Here is a 22,376-nt window from a genome sequence, read left to right as displayed (position 1 = left end):
CATTTAAGAAAGGTTTGGGAACTCTGCCATGTGGGAAAATATAATACTGGCAGTCTTAAAAATCATTAGTGTGTAAGTAAATTAGACTATATCAGAAATACAGTAAATAAAGCAAACAGTATTTTATTTCCTTTTTCCACAGCACTGTGATTGTTGACATGGCATCTTTCTCCCATTAAAATATATGGGTTAGTAGTCAAAATGTTTTAATGCCATGAGACAGCTGGAAACTGCTCACATTTTCTTTTTCCACTCAAAATATTTGTCTGGTATTAGTTGGTTTAATATGGACCATCAGCAAGTGACAAGAAGAGGAGGAAATGACAGGGCAGGAGATGTGTTGATGGCGCTAGCATTCTTCAGTAGAGTTTTAGTGTTACTTTGGACTTGGAAGCAGAAAAAGTATTTATACCCTCAGCCTTATACTCAGATCAAAATACCTTCACGGCAAGAACTCTGTCCAGCTTAGAATACAGAGAGCTATATAACCTGAAATAATGAATACTATCGTATATAGTAACGGGCAATGTATACCTTTCTCTTCAATTAAATCAACACTGTAAACTGCATATTGTAATGGTAAGCTATATTGTGTGGTTACAGTTGAGAACATACTGTAAGGTCAGCAAAGTATATTCAATATCTACATTATACATTTTTCATGGGAATAAAGGAAAAAAACCCAGTTTGTGTACAAAATGACGGAAGACTGGATGACTGTTGTTCAACTCTGGGCTGGTGAATTTGGTGTGGCTGGAAACATATCACCTATGTACGGCAACACTTCCTCTCAGGAAAAGGCAGATGCCTCAATATGTATTTGATTGCTTTGTTTAAAACCTTATTTGATGCAATGTTCTTGTGAATTAAGATGAATACTGCAAGGCACTCATGGGTTCATGCTGTAATCCAAGCTACTCAGGAGACTGAAATCTGAAGATCACTGTTTGAAGTCAGCCTAGGCAGGAAAGTCTGTGATACTGTCATCTCCAATTAACAACCAAGAAAAAGCTGGATGTGGAGCTGTGACTCAAGTGGTGGAGCAGCCTTGCGCAAAACAGCTCAGGGACAGAGGCCAGGCCCTGAGTTCAAGCTCCAAGACTGGCACACACAAAAAAGTTAAGCTTTATTTGCAACTTGGTCATATGTAAGACTTAGTATTTAATTGCTAAGTGCACACTGGGACAAGTGGTCAGTCTGTATTCATTGTGCTGTGTTTTGCTAAGCTGTTGATTATTTTTGCAAGTGGCTAACACTAACTTCTCAGGGCTTGTGGGTACCATAGTTCAGAGGGGTTCAGGGGACAGGTATGAGGGTTGATCCAAGTTTCTTCCCATCTTTAAATTTGGTTGTCTTTTACTTTTGGATAATAGTTCTTGTAAGTTCTAAAGTTGTTTATATATACTATACACACATATATGTGCTTGTTTGTATGACATGTATATATTTAATGCAGATATCTTGTCTCATTCTTAGTACTGCTTTCTCTCCACCCTCCCCTCTCCTCCATATTTTTTTGAGATAGAATCTTGGGGACTTTGTTCCCTAGGCTAGTCTGGAAATGCGATCCACCCAATTTCAGACTTCCACACATTAAGGATGTGGGCGCTGTCACTGAACTCAGCTGTGGTTGAGGAGGGGTCATAAATGTGTCTAGGCTCACCTCAGACCACATTCCTCCTGATTTCTGCCTTCCAAGTAGCTAGAATTACAAGTTGCAAAGGTGTGCAGCCTGTTTTTGGATCAAGTCTTGTTTTTGATTCCACTGCTTTTTCCCACAATCTAGTTTTAGGACATTTCATCACTCCCCCAACAAAACTACACCACTAGCAGCAATTCCCAGTCCTGCTATTCTACTCCAACTCCACCTTAGTTCCTGGTAACTGTTAATCCATTTTCTATGGTTTACCTTATCTGAAAGGTCCACATAAATACAATGATAAATGTAGTCATTCTTTTTTTTTTTTTTTTGTAGGTCATGGGGCTTGAACTCTGAGCCTGTCCACTGTCCCTGAGCTCTTCAACTTAATACAAGTGCTCTACCACTTGAGCCACAGCACCACTTCCAGTTTTCTGATGGTTAATCGAAGAGTCTCATGCATGTTCCTGCTCAGGATGCCTTTGAATCATGAGCCTCAGATCTCAGCCTCCTAAGTAGCTAGGATTATAAGCATGAGCCACTAGTACCCGGATGTAGTCTTTCTCTTTTTATGCCAATCCTGGGGCTTATGCTCAGGGTCTAGGCACTGTCCCTTAGTTTTTTTTTGCTCAAGGCTGGTGTTCTACCACTTGAATCATACCTCCATTTCTGGCTTTTTGGTGGTTAATTGGAGATAAGAGTCTCAGACTTATCTGCTCTGACTAACTTTGAGTAATGATCCTCAGATCTAGCCTCCTGAGTAGCTAGGATTATATGTGTGAGCCATGGGTGAGTATTTGGTCTAAAAGTAGTCTTTTTTGAGTAGCCTCATTCAGCATCATGTTTTCAAGGCTATCTATATTCCAACATCAGCCATTTGTTTTGATAATTAAAATTCAACTATATTTAAATTTGCATTCTATCTGTGGATGAACATCTAGGTTGTTCCCATTGTTTGCTATTATAAATGACAGGTTCTTGTTTCTCTTAGAAAAGCAGGAGTGGGGATGCTGAGTTATCTCTGTGCGTAACTCCCTTCTCAAGTGTTCTGCCACTTTATATCCACACAGCCACGTGTGATGATTCTCACATCTGCACATCTTCCTCCATGCTGTCTGTTATGTTTTTTTTTTCAATGAGCATGAAGTGGTATCTTGGTTTTTATTTCCATAGTTCTACTAAGGCTGACAAACCTTTTCACATATTTATTGCTAGTGTCTGCCACATTTTGGGGCTGGTTCTGAGCCATGATCTTTCACCTATACCTTCCACATGGTTGGGATTAGGGCAATTTGCTACCATGTCAGCTTGTCAGTTGAGATGGAGGTCTTTTCACCAAGTTTGGCCTTAATCCAGGATTTACAGTCCTTGCCTCCCATGTAGCTGAGTTTATAGGCTTGAGATATTATATCAATCTGGCATTTTACCTTCTTTGATTATGTCATTTTAGGCAGTTTTAAATCTTGAGAAAGTCTAATATCCTTTTTGTCTTCCAACCTTTTCTGTTGTGATGTGATTATCTGATGTGGGCAACAATGCCCATCTGATGTTTGTATTTTTAAATCCTATGAAAAACCTGCCCAACCCAAAGTCATGGAAATGTATTCCTGTTGTCTTATGTGAATTTCACCCTTTTAACTCTTAGAAGTATTTAACTCTTAGATTACTCAGTATCTACTTTTTGTAGGTGTGAAAGGTCCAGATGCATCCTTTTGCAGGTGTTTGTCTCAGTATTTTATCTCCTTTTATTTACTTTGGGTTTTGCCATTCTTGAAATGAAAGGCCAGCCTTCAAATTTCCAAAATTCCGAATTGTCTAATGTAGTTAAAGCTATACGTTTCATCTTAAGCAATAAGTATGTTGATTCTCACTGCAATTCCTTTTTGTCGTTTGATTTTTTGAAAGTGCGCTAACTTCCCGACTTTTAGGATGCTCGATCTTCCATCGTACTGCCAGTTCTGTGTGCGATGACTACGGATGACTGTCAGTGGTGGTGGTGGTGGTGGTGGTACATCCACCTGGGAAAACGAGACCACGCTATGTATGTCTTAGTCATGCCTGTCCACTGAAGGTCTCAGCTGAGCTTCCGGAATGGGAAGGAACAAGCTGTCCCGCTGTGGTGCCATTGAACCATTTGAGTGACTACATTTGTGAGAATGTTACCTTCACATAAATAAGCCTGTAAAGACGATTTTATGCCAACAAGCTTTGGGATGGTCTGTTGTTGTACAGCAATAGTAACAGAACTATACATACTATTTTATAGGTAGATGTTTATGAGATCTACCATAAACATCTAAATTCCATAAGAGAATCGCATGAGAATTTACAATTTATGGAGCTAGTTAATTCTGACATAATGCACTTCATGTGCTTTCAGAAGCAGACAAGATTAGGCCAAAAAGACTGACTTTTTTACAGCCTGCATTTCAATAGTATACTCTTGGAACAGAATGTCAGCAAAATTACACATAAAATCTGGCCATTTTTTTGTCCATGCTCCAATCTACTTATGTGTTTGTAAAAGGAAAAAAATAAAGCCCCAAACAAACATTCACACATGAAATATACTTCTCTGAAATGTGCAAGATCACACTGAAGAACTGCTTCCCAAGAGAAGGAAAGCAGGCCCTTCCAGCTCCCCACATTTCAATTGCTTGGCATGAGCAAAGTGCTCTTCAGAGGACAGGGGATGAGGCTTCTATAGCTTAGCTCTTAGCTCACAGTCAACCCAGCTGCCACCCAGGACTTGTGCTGACAGCGCAGAGTTAGCAGAGCTTTAGTGAAGCTTAAAGCTTGGTCTCTCAGGGAAGGTCTTTTCTGAGCCCATGAAGAATTTTTACATACTCTTCTCAGGGTTGCTAGGCAGAAAGGGTTAAAAGCATTTACTTATTTTAAGCTACTAATGTATGAATGCAAAGTTAAAGCTAAACAAAAAAAGTCTTTATTTAGGCTAGTAGCTAGGATCATAATAAATAATGCGATATACTAAGGTAATAACAGATGTTCTCATGCAGTCAGGTATACAAGAGAGCTGGCTTATGGGGCCATTGGAACACAGTGGGAAAAGTGTACTTAGCAATACAGCCAAAGTTAACAGTGTTAAGACTATCAAACATTCTTTTTTTCTATCATTTTAAAAAATACATCCCCTCTCCACCTGTGAGTAAGCGGGAAGTTCCTAGTTTGTAAACATGCCAGGGTTCTATCAGCTGTTCAAGGACCAGGGTTGGTAATTTGGTACTCATCAGTATTTAAAACAGATTTTAGAAAACAAGTAACAAAATCAATTCCTGCGTTTCACTGTGGAGGCTAACAACAGAATGGGCCCAAAGGAAAGAAAACCTAGAACAGAAGGTTATATAAGTAGTGAATTTAATTCTTTTGTGCTATTGTATTATGTTCGTAATTTGAGAGATGACCAATTATCTGTCTGCAAGTAATGAATTCTGATTAAAGCTTAATTTTGCTAACAAATTTCATAGAAAGGGTTAAAATAGGATAACCTTTAACATAAAGCTTTAAAAACGAATAATTTAAACATATTTTAAACACCAAAATGTGTTTTGCTATTTACAGTTAATCAGTGATACCAGTGTTTAGTTTAATTTAGCCATGTGCCGGTCATGAACCCCTCTGTTGTCATCTGTTATCAGTCTTCCTCATAAATATGTAGGCAAATCAGTTTAGGGAAGGCGAGCGATCTGTGGTCCAGAGTAATTCAATGCATGGCCATTTGGTTTGGAGACAGCGCTTGATAGGGGTGTCATCGGTCTGTAGCATCGTATCTTCAAACCCCATGACCACTGCAGTCCCTTCCACATACATTACCTGTGGGGGGAAAGCCACACCAGTCAGGCCACAATCTGAGCAAGTTCTTATGTGGGGTACAAACAATTTTTACAGGCTGTAAGCTATGACATGCTTTTTCATGTACAGCTTCATATCTACATTTGTTTTTAAAGAAATTATAAGCAGGAAATATCTGCAAATTAAGGTGAGAATAAAACTATAAATGATTTAATTGCTAGCTAACCAGTAAGCTTTAGAATTCAAGATCAGGATCCATTACAACGTGCACTCCAGTCACAGAGCATATACAAATTGATTCTGATCAGGAAAGCAGTGTTACACGACTCAATCTACACATCATGCTTTCGTTCTACCTACTGTGGGCACTGGGATACCCCGCTCCCTCAGGAGATGGAAAGCCACAGGGAAATACAGCTACACCCTCTGAAAACAACTATTTTCTCCCGTTGGTTGAAATGGGTATCCAAAGCTGAAGACAATGAAAAAACTGCTATTAAATATTTCTAAAGTTCAGTTCATGATTATACTTTATTCTGCAAATTTTTCATGAAGAAAAATCTTTAAAAAGATGCCAGGATAGAAGCAAAAATCAAGTCAAAGTAATCAGTACTTTACATGGGTTGGCAATTAGATACCAGAAAAAAAATTCTTTTAAGGAAAACAAAGTAAAATACTTGGAAGTAGTTATAACCCTACAACCAACAAACACCCTTACTCATTATGAAGAGCTTCCATGGTATTCATTAAAAACCATAATTGCAACTCTTGGGTACTTTCAAAGGAATGAACAAATAGATCAGTTTCTTGCACAGTATGTATCATTACTGTTATGTATTCAGTATGGCTGACTGAGATGACTGTATCATGTTCCAATAAAAAGGCCATTAAGGTATTTAAGGAGTTCAAAGAATAACTTAATCAGCCTTAAAGAACAGTTTCTTTAACAGCACACTAAATATAGAAATAGAGTGTATTTTTTTTTTATTACTACTAGGTCATATTCTCATTTTTAGGAAGTTTAAGAGATACTCCTTCATGTGAAATACATTTTTTTGCATCTTTGGTTAATGTATTTATTACTTTGGTTAATGTGTTTATTTCTAATGTGGATTAAATATCTATTAAAACTTAGACTCACATTTTTCACTTCTCCATGCAAAAGTGATTCTTGTTGAAAAGCTGTCTCCATGGCCCAGAACTCCAGATGCTCACAGCATTGGAGCAGAAACCTGGGCGCTGCTCTGACTGACCCCTGGTGGCCTCATCTAGCTTTCTCTGCCTGGTGGCTCAGGCTCAGCATCCACTTGCTGCTTCCCTCGATGTTTTCAATAGGTCTTCACCATTAACTCTTAACATATCTAGCTCCTGAACAACTTCATGACATTCTATTTCTGCAAGTTAATGACAAACATGCTTTGCTTTTGAGTTATAGTCATCTGTCATGTTAATTCTATTCGATTTCTGATCTTTGTGTTAGTATGTCAGATGCCTGTGACAAGCATGATTTGGAAACTTACTATCCACAGGTAGCGTGGCCAAGCAGACCAAGGACAGGACTGGGAATCAGGAACTCAGTTCCAATCCCTGCTCTGTCAATGACTTGCTGTGTGACTCTGGGTGAGTCACTTAATCTCCCTGTCTCAGAGGCCTCATCTGTAAAATATGGATAATATTTGACTGACTACCTTGTAGGGACTGTGTAAATGAATAACTGTTGAATGATTACAAAGTACCTATTACAACAGCTCTGTAAAACTTCTAGGTCTAGATGAAGCACTCATTAATACACATTAAGAAACAACATGCAAATGTTCTGACAATTTATATTCTGATAGCAATAAATTGCATTTTTGTGAAAATATGTTGAACATAATAAAACCTCTCAGATTTTCTAATTTGTACTAAAATTGTACTTCTAATTTACATTATAAAGTATTTTCTGTCGCCATTTCCAGTTTAGATATTTAGGAAATCAGCAAGTAGAGTTCAAATTGAAAAGGAATGTTTGGCATTATTCCAATATTAATTGTATATCCACTATGACTGATATCTGATCAAATGCACATAGAACAGACATACCACATGTGTGCACAAGATTGGTATTTAACCTGGTGGTACACTGGAAAGATGCACCCACATGCTTTTGCCTATGGTTTTACAAATGTCAGTAGCATACTGAGTAAAAAGCCTACTGGGCAAGACCATGAGTTTGAACTGGACTTTTAAGTTTCTATTCCAATTCTGCCATTCCGGGCTGCTTGACTTCGGAACATTACTTACCTGTGCTCAGTTCCCTTCTCTGTCCAGTGAGATACACAGGCACAGGCAATATTTACTTGATAAGATGGTATAAAACTTAAGATTAGGGAAAGACTTAATACAATTCTAGGTAGATGCTTAATAAATACTAGCCATTATGATTATTTTAATCCCTTAAAGTATTAAAAAATCTCTCTCTGAATGTAAGTAACAGTGATGGCTTTCACTGGCTAAACCATAAATACTGATTTAGAAATGCACACAAGGCAGGGTAACACTATACATGCACATGTAGTTCTGTCAAGAAACTATTGTTCAAAGCCCACTTCAGAGCCAGATTAGTCAAACTGAATATGGTTAATTCTAGAATATGTTGTGGTATAGAGATTCTTGGAATAATTTCATGGGTAGCAACTGTAGGGGAATGAGACATTGTTAATACTCACTCGTATATGTATTTCATCAACCGAGTTGAAGGCAAATTACTATGTGAATTCTCATACCTTTTCATTATAATTTGATTGCTTCAGTCCATTGTAGTGGTAGACAGTAAATGATTCTGGACCACTGGAGCCCTAATATAAACAAAGTGCTATTAAAACTTTGTTTCAGGCAATGGCTAATTAGCAGTAAAGACAAATGCAAGTTCCTGACATCTTCATTCTTTCACTGGGAATCATTTAAAACAACACAAAACAGAAAACCTAAAAGCAGAGAGGCTGCTTTTAGAAAGAGACTGGGAAGTAGGGGTGTGCTTATTTTCATGACAATCTCTTCTGCATACATTTATGTTTTCTGCTATATGCCTTTTTAAAAATTTTATTTCATTTTTAATTTTTTGTTGGTCATGGGGCTTGAACTCTGGGCTTGGGCGCTGTCCCTCAGCTCTTCAGCTCAAGGCCAGTGCTCTACCTCTTGAGCCACGGCTCTATTTCCAGTTTTCTAGTGGCTTTTTGGAGATAAGAGTCTCATGGACTTTCCTGAGCAGGCTGGCTTTGAACCGTGATTCTCAGATCTCAGCCTCCTGAGTAGCTAGGATTTCAGGTGTGAGTCACCAGTGCCTGGTTGCCTTTAATTTTTTAAAGGATAAACTTCTTTAGAAATCTCCTAAAACACACCTTTGTCTTTTCTCTTTGTAAATAACTTATTCTTCATAAATATATGGTATTTTTATCAAAACAATACTTTTAATCTAGCCCACAATATTGATCGAAGACTTTTCATCACAAGTGCCATTTGGATAGTTAACATTTAATCAGTGCAAGGAGCACTGAGAGATAGTACACAGTGCTGAAAGAGACTTTCAACAAACAGACAACATTCCATGAAGAAATCATATCCTAAAAATCACTACCAGACTAAATTTGCACAACAGATCAAGTTCTTCTCTCTTAACCTAGCATTCAAGTCTGTGGATTTGAACGTGCCTGGCTGCCAGTCATTACCCTCAGGACCTACAGAGTCTTCAGTACCTATCCCCTTTACCTTCTGATGTATGCAGGGACAGACATGTGACCCAAGCAGGGTTAGAGTTCCTCCTTATTATTCCAACTGGAACTAAGGGAAGAGAGCTGTTGGCACCTGTGGCTCTGGCTCCTAGAGAAAGGAAGATGAGAGACCCTGGGCAGTGCTCATGACCTCTGCGCCAGTCTCTGACATTCCACGTTCCTACAGCCACCTTCCCTTAATGGGGCTTGCTTCTTCAATTTCTTTGAGCTGTCTTTCCCATTTAAGGTTGTGTGGTATTATTTACAAGCAAGACTACTAGAATAAAACACAACCTACTTTACCTTTTCAGTCTTATCTCTAACTACTCAACTTTCCGAATTCTGTTTTAGACAAACATGACTCATTTTCCCACGAAAAGATTTTTTTTTGTTGGCCTTCTGCACATTTGTGAGCTTTTTTATTCCTAAAATGAACTCCTCTAGCTCCTCCCCCTCGTTTTTAAAGATCTGCTTCAAGCTAGCATTTTCTGGAAAGCTTTTCCCGAACACACACTAGTTGGATTCTATACTATTTTGGCAGTTCTATAAATAAAAGCTGCCAGAATAATTGGAGAATAGATCATATACTACTTTGTATTATCTTTTCTAATGTTACTGGAAGACTTTAAATTTTTAACTCCTTTAATTTTCCATGTTTTATGTTCCTGACTAAAATCTAAGCCTCCATATTTTTGTACCTTACTCAACATACCAAATAGAAAAACTAGAGTATGTGATCATTTAATTGTATATACATGAGTCAATGCAATTAGTCCCTAGAAGTGTAATTTGGCTGTTGCGTCTCTGAATTTGAATTAAGCATTTTACTATAATTGAATACAATTTATATTTTGTAGCTACAATTATTTACAATGGCATAAAATACAGAAACACTGGCAACAAGGTAGTGTGATATGGAGAAGTGCTTAGACTGGCATTACAAAGAACCCTGTTGGATAGGTTCGCGAATCCTATTCCTTGTTGCCAAATGGGAAAAATAATAGTACTTAATTTATATTAAGGCACAGAGTGCCTGGTGCATATTACATGTCTGATAAATAGGAGCTGCCTCTCGTCCCACTCTAAACAAACTGTCCTGGAAAGTTTACAGCGATTCCCACTTTCCCCCCTGTGTGGGCTTCTACTCACAATGCTCTTCCCATGCAGCTAGCTATAGTATTTATAAAGATTACTGTAGTCTCCTGCTGCCATTCCAGTTTCAGATGTGTGACTTTATTTCATTTGTTTCTGGCTAAGGAGCTGCTTACTGAGTTACCATTATTATGTTAGGTATGAAGTAGAAGTCATATGATTGGTATGGGAAAGACCTGTGACTTGAAGTCTCAGTTCTTTCAAGAAGTGAAGAGGTAGGGATGGAACAAGTCTTCCATTGAAGTAGCTGTTCTCAAACTTCATTTTCTATCAGAATCACCTTCAAAGTTTTTGACTTATTAGTTGTGGGGCATGGCTTGAGAATCTGCATTTGTAACAAGTTTTTTTTTTTTTTTTTTTTTAAGAAAGTTCATTTTAAGAACGTACTGCTCTAAGGGAAGGAGGATCAGGGCCACGTGCTTGGGGTGAGGAAAGTACATGAACTAAATAGGAGTGCTGAGACAGACCAGCTCAGATGGAGAGTATGTCCAAAATAGCAGGGAAATCAGCCCAACTAAACAAACTAAGGGGAACAAATAGTACAACCAAATGAAAATGTCTTGTTTCATGAAAAATTAGGAGGGGAATAGAGCTCTCTTTTATTACCTCAAGGAAGAGTACAATTAAAATGTAAATTCCTTGAGCTAGTAAGTTGTAATGATTATAAGCAGCATTTATTTATACTAAGTTACATATAAATCCATAATTTCAAAAAGAATCCAATCAGAAAGCTCCTTTTAACATCTTACAAAGCTGAATTAAAAACTCAGAAAATTTCATTATAATTAAGAAATCAGTATCTGTAGCAAATATTCAACAGCAGCCTTCTGGAAATACTAAAATATGATTGCTTCTAAGTTTTTAAGTGCAGCCAGGTTGGGGCTGGTTGCTCACACCTGTAATCCTAGCTTCAGAAGGCCGAGATCGAAGGATCATGGTTTGAAACTAGCCAGGGAAGGAAAGTCAGTTCATGAGACTCTTATCTCTAATAAATTACTCAGAAAAGCCAGAAGTAGTGCTGTGGCTCAAGTGGTAGAGTGCTAGCCTTGAGCACAAAAAAGCTCAGGGACAGTGCCTAGGGCCTGAGACAAGCCTGAAGGCCAGCAAAACACTAACAACAAAAACAACAGCCAGGGGCCCGGTGGCATGCCTGTATTCCTAGCTATTCAGGAGGCTGAGATCTGAGGATCACTGTTCAAAGCAGCCCTGACAGAAAGGTCCATGAGACTCTTATCTCCAGTTAACCTCCAGAAAACTGGAAGTGGCGCTGTGGCTCAAGGGTAGAGCACTTGTCCTGAGCTGAAGAGTGCAGGGACAGGGCCTAGGCCCAGAGTTCAAGACCAACGACCGACAAATAAAACAAAAAAATAAACAAAAAAACCTAACAACAACAAAAGTAAATTAAGTGCTATAATTTATAAAGCTTTGTCAAGAAAGCTAAAACATGATTATAGATTCCAGAAAGGAACTAAAAAAAAAAAAAGGAAGAGAACCTTAAGTAGTTGGAATGTAACAGACAAAAATTACAACCCAACAGTGTCTTTCCAATAATTTCAGAACACAAATTATTTTTTCCACTAAACATATACAAGTTTGAAAAGGTCTACTTGGCTTATAGTTTGGTATTCTGAGTGACTTTTTGAACTTTTGTCACTTTATTCACAGTACCCATAACAGGTTTAGAAAATGAGTTCTTGTTAAAGATAATTTAACGGACACATCAAATTAACAATTATATCTCCAAACTAAATAATTATCTTGAAGTATTCCTTCAACTTTAAATAATAAGTTTTCTACTTATCAACATATTTATAACAGTCAGAACAGCATTTCCATTGGAACAAAGAACTTCAATTTAAACTATGCTGATAACCAATGAAATGCCAAAATACAACTAGGATGTATGATTCAGTTCAATAGTAAAATGTTTCACTTAGATAAAAAATGAAGACAAATGAACACAGAAATGGCTGGGTAGTAATACAGATGTAACTAGCATAGGTTCCTAATAATGCCCCGGAAGGAAGTGGTACAGCTCTACGCCAAAACCCAAACCCAAACCCAAGCTTTTCTATCAGGCAGCTGAAATGGTACACAGCTAGGAACTCTTACCACCTATAAATCAATCACCTTTATGTTTTTTCCTACTATTTAAAAACTTTGAAAAATATATATGCAAATCCATTAACAGTTACTGAAAAAATAAAGGGATAGAAGTAAGTAGTAAAAGGGAATCTCTTTTTTTTTTTTCGGTCCTGGGGCTTAAACTCGGGGCCCAGCACTGTCCCTGAGCTTTTTTTTTTCAATGTTAGTGCTCTACCACTTGAGCTACAGCTCCACTTCTGGCTTTTAAGGTAGATAATTGGAGATAAGAGTCTCATGGATTTTCCTTCTTTGAACCACAATCCTCAGATTTCAGCCTCCTGAGTAGCTAGAATTACCTGTGTGAGCCACTGGCACCTGGCATTCTTCCAACTTTTATTCCTATTTCCAACAGTATTTTATACAACTATATACGCTATTCTCTCCTGAATCAATCTCCCTACAAAGCACTGAACAGCTCTACTGATACCTTCAGTACACTGCTGCACCTGTACTAATACCCTCAGAGCACTGCACTACTGTATGGATATACATATAACCTGTGATCTCATTACATGGAAAAGTATACACATGTGTGTATATGTGTGTGTATACATGTATGTATATATGACACCTTCTCAGCGTCATATAGACATGTCAAGACATTTTAAAGGAGCTGAGAAATAGCAAACAATCACAGATAATAATAATGGATTTCCTTGACTATGTTACCTGATCAGGAAAAAATTCTTGAAGAAATGGTCCCAATAATATGATTCCTAATCCTTCTGGATCTAATTTATTCTTCATGAGATTTATACTATGGAGAGAAAAGAAGAAAAACAGTGGATACCTAAATGGAGAAAAACAAACCTTTTTTTCTTTCAGAATTAAATTACTGGTACTGCAACACATTCAACCGCCAACAATTCTAAGAGCTGTTCTTTTTAGAACCTTAATGACAAATACACAGGAATGACATTTAATTTGCCAAAACTTGGTTATTTTTAAACCAGAGTAATCTGTTACTATTTAAAATTTAAATTATGACGATGACTTTGGAATATTGCTCCTTATTAGGTAAAGTCATTTAAAAATCATGGCTTAGAAAACTCAGGCTCGTAACTTCCCAAAGGAACATTCTCTCTGTTTCATAGGTATGCTTGAATTTAACCATCAAATGAGGCATTTAACTTACAACCATGTTTACTTCAGGCCCAAGGAGAAAATAAACATGCCAAAGGGATACATTACATAATCTAAAACACCTCTTATTAAAAACCTGACTTCAGTAACTAAATGAGATAAATACTTCAAATTATTTGACCTTGTAACTTGAAGGTTAAAGAGGAGATACAACTCTGGAGCTTGAGAACAGTGAGTCTCAGTAAGTGGCACATTTTATTGGTGCAGCAGCAGCTACAGTGAGATAGCTCAGTGCAGGGCCCACCATAGGTGTAGCTGAGACTGATCAAAGCATTTTCATGGCAGACAAGTGCGTGGCAGATTGAAATGAAAATGTCTGTTCAGGAAGGTTTTCTTCTCCATGTTATCTTAAACTAAAAAAGCTGAGTTAAATTTGGCTTATGCAACAAGAAAAACATTGTGTCTGGGGACTCTAAGGGGTTCTGGTTAACCAGTTTCCCAAGGGACCTCCTCTCTCTTCTGGCCACTGGAGTCCAAGAGGACTTTAGACACATCCTATGACTCCTAGGACTTACAGTCAGCAGCTCGGAGGACTGCCTGCCCAGGAAGTTTTCCACCTGAAGACCATTCTCCGTGTTAGGGGACAAGTTTCCCGTTATTGCACCTGTATTCAGTTGGGGTCACTTACCAGGTGGTTCTTTCATAAAGGTGTCTAACCCTCCTTGTTAGGGTAAGTGTTCATCTGAGGGTTATAGAAGTTGCACCTGTGCTAAAGCAGCCTCATCTGGAGACCCCAGCTGCATGCACCCAGTATCTGCTCCATGAGAGGCCTGCCTATGGGGGCATATGGCTATCATGGATGACTCCTACATCATGAAATGTCCAGTGTACTACACCAAGGATAGACCCTTTAGTAGGTCTGGGCAAGGCTAGAAGGTTATGTCATAAGACAAAAGAAGGCAAAGCAAATTATATTTCTATACTTAACTCATTTCTTAATATGGCCTAGTTAATGAATCGTATTTTACAAATGCAGACCAAAGCACAATCTTTAAACTACTTTTAGAAAAGTAAGTTGAATCAACTGTACTAACAATATTCTAACACATGTTATGTATTCTGATGGAAGAAGGAAAATCATTAAGGTATACAACTCCTAATAGACAAATATGAAAAACAAACAAAAAAGTAACTTTTTCTTTTTTCCTCACCTAAGAATCATCAGTAACTAAAATTATTTGAGTTTTATTCAATTTGTCAAATTAAAAAAGATGGTCTCTACTTGGAAAAGAAAGTAATTACTATCTTACCACTTACTACACTAATTCAACTCTTTCTGAATTTTTCCTCTTTCAGCTAGAAACAATAAGTATGTCTAACTATGAAAATGGATAAAAATAAAGCTCTAGGAAGACAAAGACATATTAACTCATATATTATAAATATTCTGGACTTCCAAAAGAGTACAGCTGGGTTTCAAAACAGAATAGAACCAGGTTCTAAAGAGTGTATATTAGTGTTCCATGTTGCTTTTGCTGAATCTTTTGCTGAATCTTTATGACACTTTATAAGCTAAAAAAAAGAAAAAAAAACTATGGCAAAAGAAAAAGTTAGCACAGACTAAATGATCTTTTTTTCCATTTCAATACTTAGATTTTTATCAATAAAAGGGATATTTTCTCATAAATAACAACTATCCTAAATCAATGAAGTTAAAAATGTAATAACATATATAATAGTGAAGAATGACAAGACAGTAAGGAAATACTTTAAAGAAGTCCATATACTGTAATATATACATAATCACATATAAACGGTTCCAATCAGTTAACTAGAAATGTTCCATATCTTTAGTGACCTTCATTTAACATGAAAAGTCAGAGGCTTGCTGGTTCAGTAGACAGGACAACCATAATATCTACACTGTACAGAACTGTTGTTATGTTAAAAGAAGCTACACATAATATAGATATGTGTGTAATCATATATATGTTAAATCAGATATCAGATATGTGTGTATATACATGTATACAATGTAAAACATTGTATGTTAGTCTGCAGAGAAATTTAAAATTTACAGGAAAAACTTAATTTCTTAGTATTATTAAAGGCACGACAATGAGTGCAGCTCATATTAAATATGCTTCTCATACTGGATTCCTTTGATTTCTTCTCAAACCTTTGTGTAGGGCCTGAACTCAGCTTCTTGAATGCTTACTTGCTTGTGGCTGGCACTTGAACCATGCCTCTATCTGGCTATTTGCTGGTTCACTGAAGATGAAATCTCACAGACTTTACTGTCTGGGCTGGCTTTTAACCTCAAACCTCTACTGTAGATCGCAGCTTCCTGATTACAGGTGTGAGCCACCAGTGTCTAGCGTATTATTTTGATCATGCAAACTCAGAATTTAAAATAAGGTAGAAATGTATCTTTTTTTACACTTAGTGGAATCTTTTTGTGCTGTAAAAGTAACATTTCCATTTATCTTACTATTCAGGGTCTGAAACGAGGTCCAAAGCCTTCATCACATCTTCTAGAAGTGAATCAGATATGAATCCATTATCTGGAATAAAGAAGAAATTTATTCTAAAATTTCACTTCAAAATGCTGTTCTTAATGACCAGATTCAGAGTTAGGGGTTGGATTCACATAAAAGACTAAATAGATTTACTCTTGCTGTTCTTTTCTAGCTCTCTCTGCTTTCTCTCTGCTCTAGCTCTTTCTTCTCTTTCCCAGCTCTCTCTCATTCCCAGGCCTTTCCCAGCCACGTGGAGTGCCAACCTTGCCTGGTCCCAGCAGGTCTACTGAATAAACCTACCCCTTACCTGAATACTACATGCGTGCTGGTGCTGTTCTTACTCAGCTACCTCTTTTTTAAAAAACCTAACATAAATGGTGCCGTGAAGACTAAATAGATTTAGAGGAATTGTATTACTTTTGGTACAATGTCTATTAACAGATACTCTTAAGTCAGTTTTCTTATGTAATATGCTATGACTGAGAATTTTCACACAATAAAGTTAACCATATAGCTGATAACTCTAATGAACTTTAAAGCCAAATTATCTCTTCCTTAAGCAGTCTTACCAATCTATCAAATAGGTACAAGTTTTTTTAGGTTTTGAGAAGTTATACCAATTTACTAATTAAGTAAATATTTCAATAAATGAAGTGATTCTTTCAATTACCATTAAGAAATGCAGTTTTGAAAACATTTCTCTACCAACAAATTCCATTGTCACAATGTTATTTAGCTTCCTGGAGGAATGTAATTGACAACATGGGGGCAGGAACACACATCCTACAATGGGCCTGTGATTTACGTAAGAGTACAATCCATGCTGATGGAAGCCTTGTGGGAGAAATGAGAGTACTTTTAAGCAAGCAAGTTCTTTATTCCCTTAAATGGATGGTGTCCCCTACCCATTTTCATGTTCCTGAAGATAGGCTCCATTTTAAGGCAACATTCAGCACAATGTCTTTTCCAGTGATTTAGACTATTTTTTAAAATCCTGCCATGGAGAACAAGATGTCCAAAGCTTGGCTCCTATAATCAAACTGCAGAATAAAGTGTGCACTTGTGCATTTAAGCTGAGCAACTGTACACAAGTGGAAAGGAAGTTAGGATTGCACAAAGGTCCCCATCTATTTGTCAACGCTGTAGGTAGTTTTAAAACCGAACACAAGGTTACAAATATAAGGCTACAAATCACTTAAGATAATGTGCAATTTTCTAAAGGAAGAGTTAGGTTAGGCAAATTCTAAAATGCTGAGCTAACTCCAAACTTTTCTTTTTTACTGGTCCTGGGGCTTGAACTCTGGGGCTGGGTGCTGTCCCTGAGGTTTTGTTCATGACTAGTGTTCTACTACTTGAGCCACAGTACCACTTTTTGGCTTTTTCTGTGATGAATTAGAGATCAATTGAGGCTCAAACTGCAATCCTCAGATCTCATCCTCCTGAGTAGCTAGGGGCTTTCAAACTTTACATTTCATTGTTACTTTACAAAAACTACTATGAGATGCATACCTTACTACAAAGCTCAAATTAAAATAAAAAATAAACTATGGACTTTCTCAAAAGCGAATGTGTAATGCTCAGCCTTGGCCTGACTCTCTTTAGGCTCTTAGAACACAGATTAGTTGAATGCCATTTCCTAATTTGGGATTCATTACTAAACTTAATAATTATAAGTGGTATGTCAAAATACCATTCAAATTAAAATTTTAGTTGTATACCAAATGAAAATTAACAGCTCAAAAATTTTTTTTGACTGTGTAAAGTACACTCAACATCAACAGAAATAGCAAGTGCCTACATTCCTGAAGAATCTGAAAAGGCCATTACTCTATTTGCTCAGGTAGAATTAGTGATTACCAAATACAGATTCCATTAAGAACTGCAGTTGAAAATAAACAGCTTTACAAACTAAAAGTGCCTATTTATGGAAGCATCTGTGAAGTAAATTGGTAGTGAAGGTGGGCTTGATTTCCTAGTGGAGTATCTGGAATCTAGACTTTGTTATTACAGTAACTCAAGCTGTCACAAAGTTTTCTTAAAAAGCAATGATGATTGCTTGTCTACCTCCTACATGAGTTCATGGCAAGGTTTTGACAAATTATGTTTTAACAGATTATTTCCATGCATATACCATAATCATTTTTAGACACGTTCTCATTTATAGAAAGGCTTATATTTTGAAAGATCAATAATAAGCCACTTTTTTAGATAGTAGAAGATGAGATAATGTTCTCAGAGGCATATATATGTATATGTATGTGTCTATGTATATACATATATACTATATGTGTGTTCATGTACATATATACATGTACATAAATGTGTGGGTGTATATGTGTGTGTGTGTGTGTGTGTGTGGCCTGCACAAGTTTTAATTTTAATTCATGTGTCCAAGGCATAGAACGAAAAATGCTATCTCATGTCTGCCCAACTGTCAGATTCATGAGTAGCCAATAGTAATGGGAGCTGAAGTGGCATAGGGAAGGAGAAAAAGATTCCAAAAAACCCTGTTTTTTACTTCTCTTTAGATCAATTATCTGCAAGTATTAGGATGAGGGTGACATAGGTTGACTATCCCCACACCAGCCTTTTGCTGAACAGAAACTAGCTACTCAGAAGCTTGTAAGAATCGTTTTACATATTAAAGCTCTGAGAAGACTTGGTTTACTCATATCTCAAAATAAAGGCATGCTATGTTTGTGGGGGGAAAAAATCATACTAGTTAGGTGAGCAAATTAGTTTGTAAGCGACTGAAAAGTAAAAATAAAAAATAAGCTTTCTTGTTCATCCTCATACTTCTTACAGCTATGCCACAAAGTGCTATTCAGATGGGAAATTAAATTTTGTCTTTATGACAATTTTTAAGTCATGTCTATATAGAACTATCTCTTCTGAAATAGATGAACAAGTTTTGTTTGCTTTTCTTTTTCTTTCTTCTGTTCAGGTGCCAGTCCATGGCCTGGGGCTTTAAGTCAGGTCCTGGGCGCTGTCCCTGAGTTTTTGTGTTCAAGGTTAATGCTGGATCACTTGAGCTACAGCTCCACGTCCAGCTTTTCGATGGTTAATCTGAACTAAATCTCATGGACTTTCCTGCCCGGGCTGGCTTTGAACTGCAATCCTCAGAGCACAGCCTGTTGAGTAGCTAGGATAACAAGAGTGAGCCACTGGCACTGGTTTCCTTTGCTTTAAAAATTCATTATATAGTCTTGCTAAGTTGATAGACATAAAAGTTTGTAGATAAAAATTTAGTCAATTTTCTTTCTCTAAAAGAAACACAGCAAGTCTTTTTTCATATTGCATCTCTCAGGATCCAACTCAAATATTGATGATTAGAAACTGATTTAGTACTGGTAATGCAAGACATTCTAATTTTTCTTGGTAAATTAGCAAAATAAAATTGAATAAATCATTGATTTAAGAATTTTCAAAAAGGATATATATTTATACAAGTCTCCTACTTATGACAAATGTCTACTTAAAAGCCTTATTAGTTTCAGTGTCTTCTTTTATTGAGTCCTTCTGAGCATCTCCTTGTATGATCTTTTTGAACAAACTCATTCACTCATAGTTTCCATTTTGGTTCTAGAACTTTCATTAAAAATAGGACTATATAAAAAAAAGCATACAAAGTTCTATTTATGGTTTTGGAATATTTAGGGTTGCTATACTGGGAGTCTTGTGATACCTCTGAATCATTTCAAATCAAAATAAAAAAAGTCTATATTTTGAAAACTTGTCAAAAACTTTGGGAAGATGCCACTTTATCCATCATGCCACTCCATATTGCATGCTATTACTCATTCTATTCTGCAAGGAATTTCTCTCTCATAATGTAACTAATATCAGTAAAGGGAAACATGTCCCCTATATACCCTAAAACAGGTGATAAGTGAATATATATGGCAGTACTCTCTACTGTGATGTGATTTTTTTTTTCAATTTGTGATATTTGTTATTTATAAAATAAAAACTTCTAAAAGGGGGCTGAACGGGGCTACATACAAGCAGAAAACAATGTGTGCCTTAATCTTTCAGTAGGTATGCCATAGGAAACTGTTCAACTCATTCTCTAAAACTGCAAGCCTCATTATTCCCCAAACTCCTGCTTCCTGTTTTTCTACTCAGGCCAAGTGCTTTACGGGCTTTTTCCTGTTATACATTGCCATTTCCAGCTCATGTTCACAGACTCATCACCTTTTTTTCATTTAGTTTCCATTTACCAATGGGATCTTTCTCGAGTTTTCATTACTAAATTCAGTTTATATTTCTTTGAATCTTGTATTGTACTTTGAATTTTATGTTAAATTTTATTTAAAATTATTACTTCTAAAACCATGGTTTGTTAAGTTCGACACTTATCTCAACATATATTAAAAACATTCAGGGTCAATAATTACTCATTTCTTATCTTCCTCAAAGAATTCAAAGTAGTAAGAGAGAGGTTATAGGCTGCCACCTTTCAGAAGTTAATGCAGTATGGGTGCTGGCTTACTCTAAGGCTTTTCTCAGTAGTTTGAAAATGTGAGGATATTAGTCTTTTACTTTCTTTTTTTCCCAGAGCTGAGAACCGAACTCAGGGCCTTGCGCTTGCCAGGCAGGCGCTCTTCCACTGAGCTAACCCCCCAGCCCTAGTCTTTTACTTTCTTATCTAAATAATCAGTAAAACACTACCAATTGTTTAAAGCTATAATTAATTCCAAGAGGAAATAAACTATTATGTTTTGTTAGTTAAGAAAAGATAATGAGGCAAAGATGACAACTCAATCAAACACATCAGTAAGATCAAGAGCAACAGTTAACTTCAGGGATGGAGAGAAGACAACTCAAGATTATAAAGATCTACTCAGACTATAAAATGCCACAGAAAAAAGTGCTTTCTATAACATTAATCATTTAATATGTATGATGACTTTAAGAAATACACTTATTCTCTTTTCACAGCTAAGAAAGCAAATTTATACCAAACTCACTTAAATTGCTAATAAGTGGGGTGACGAAAGATGTAATCCTAGAATCTGCAGGATTCATATTTTCAGGGTAAAGGAGATCCCAATGGTAAAAGGTTTAAAGTAAAGTGAATTCACAAAGAACAATTTACTCAAGAGCTGACAAGGACTTCAGCTATAGTACATAAAACTTAAGTGTGTAGTGTTACCTAAGTGCATGAATACAGGGGTGGTCAAGTTCACCAAGCTTATGGTGACCTAGTGGCCATTTCAATGATTTTTTGTTGTTGGTGGTGGTGGTCATGGGGGTTGAAATCAGGGTCTGGGTGCTGTCCCTGAGTTTTTTTCACTCAAGGTAACTGTTCTACCTCTTTGAGCCATAGTAACACTTCCAATTTTCTGGTAATTAATTGGAAATAAGAGTCTTAGGAACTTTCCTGCCTGGGATGGCACTGAACTGTGATTCTCAGATCTGTCTTCTGAGTAACTAAGACTATAGGTATGAGCTACTGCCACCCAGCTATGTCAATGATCTAAATTAAGTGTGAACTTTGCAAAGCTATAGATAAGCTTGGTTTCAAAGGAGAATAATAAAGCTGATATTCTTTCACATCCTTATCCTGGCCTAATCACAAAGAAATATTCTACATCTCTTTATTATTTAAGATTCACTTGGATGAGTGAAGAAAAAAGAATATTTGACATTTTTTTTAAAAGCAGTGCTGGGCTCAGTGGCCTTGTATGCATGAGGCCCTGGGTTTGATTTCTTAGCTGGAAGCGGCACTGTGGCTCAAGTGGTGACAGCGTGCAAGCCCAGAGTTCAGGCCCAACAACTGACCAAAAAAAAAAGCAGTGCTGGGGTTTGAACTCAGGGTCTCATGACTATTAGTTAGGAACTCTTTCTGAGTCATATTTCCCAATTTGATTCTTGAGCTCTGAAATTTATTATTAAACAGGGAAAATACTACCTTCTGGAGAAAGTCTTTGAAAAGTCACCCTAACTCAAGACCCTAAGAAACAAATACCTTATTAACATGGAAGAACCCTACTAGCACTTAGGTGTTCTTTTTTTTTGGGGGGTGGGGGAGGGACTGAGTTCCATTTCTATTTCTATTATTTCCTTGAAAAATTTTTAAGAAATGCAACCTACATTTTATTCAACAATATAGTTAAACTTTCTGAATAAAACATAGGGGAGCGTCAATATATTTCCAATATATAGATATATAAAACAGAATTAATTAAAAAAATCTTTTACCTTCTGGATCATAAGTTTGAAAAATTCTCCTAGCTTGTTCTGAAGGAGCCTCAGGGGCAACTAAAGCCATGTCCT

The 22,376-nt window shown here is 36.8% G+C and overlaps 1 protein-coding gene across 3 annotated transcripts in view; it reads right to left on the bottom strand.

Annotated features, from left to right (window-relative positions):
• Positions 1-4,560: 4,560 nt before the first annotated feature.
• Mindy3 (MINDY lysine 48 deubiquitinase 3) overlaps positions 4,561-22,376 on the bottom strand; it is a 64,918-nt gene continuing 47,102 nt past the window's right edge. Inside the window, exons 11-16 of one of the 3 annotated variants that reach the window (XR_006148370.1) lie at positions 22,302-22,374; positions 16,070-16,142; positions 13,165-13,252; positions 8,215-8,286; positions 6,970-7,105; positions 5,381-5,470 (exon numbers count right to left, since the gene is read on the bottom strand). Coding sequence is in view for 2 of the 3 variants with exons in the window: in XM_042685980.1 (XP_042541914.1) it covers positions 5,321-5,470; positions 8,215-8,286; positions 13,165-13,252; positions 16,070-16,142; positions 22,302-22,374 (456 nt within the window). In the remaining variant the exon portion in view is untranslated. Of the gene's footprint in view, positions 5,471-6,965; positions 7,106-8,214; positions 8,287-13,164; positions 13,253-16,069; positions 16,143-22,301; positions 22,375-22,376 lie in introns of those variants that run through there. The other 2 variants (XM_042685980.1, XM_042685981.1) reach the window with 2 other exon arrangements.

Source organism: Dipodomys spectabilis, unplaced genomic scaffold (genome assembly GCF_019054845.1).
Source record: "Dipodomys spectabilis isolate Male_0828 unplaced genomic scaffold, ASM1905484v1 ptg000096l, whole genome shotgun sequence".
NCBI lineage: Eukaryota > Metazoa > Chordata > Mammalia > Rodentia > Heteromyidae > Dipodomys > Dipodomys spectabilis.
This window is presented reverse-complemented; position numbering and strand designations above follow the sequence as displayed.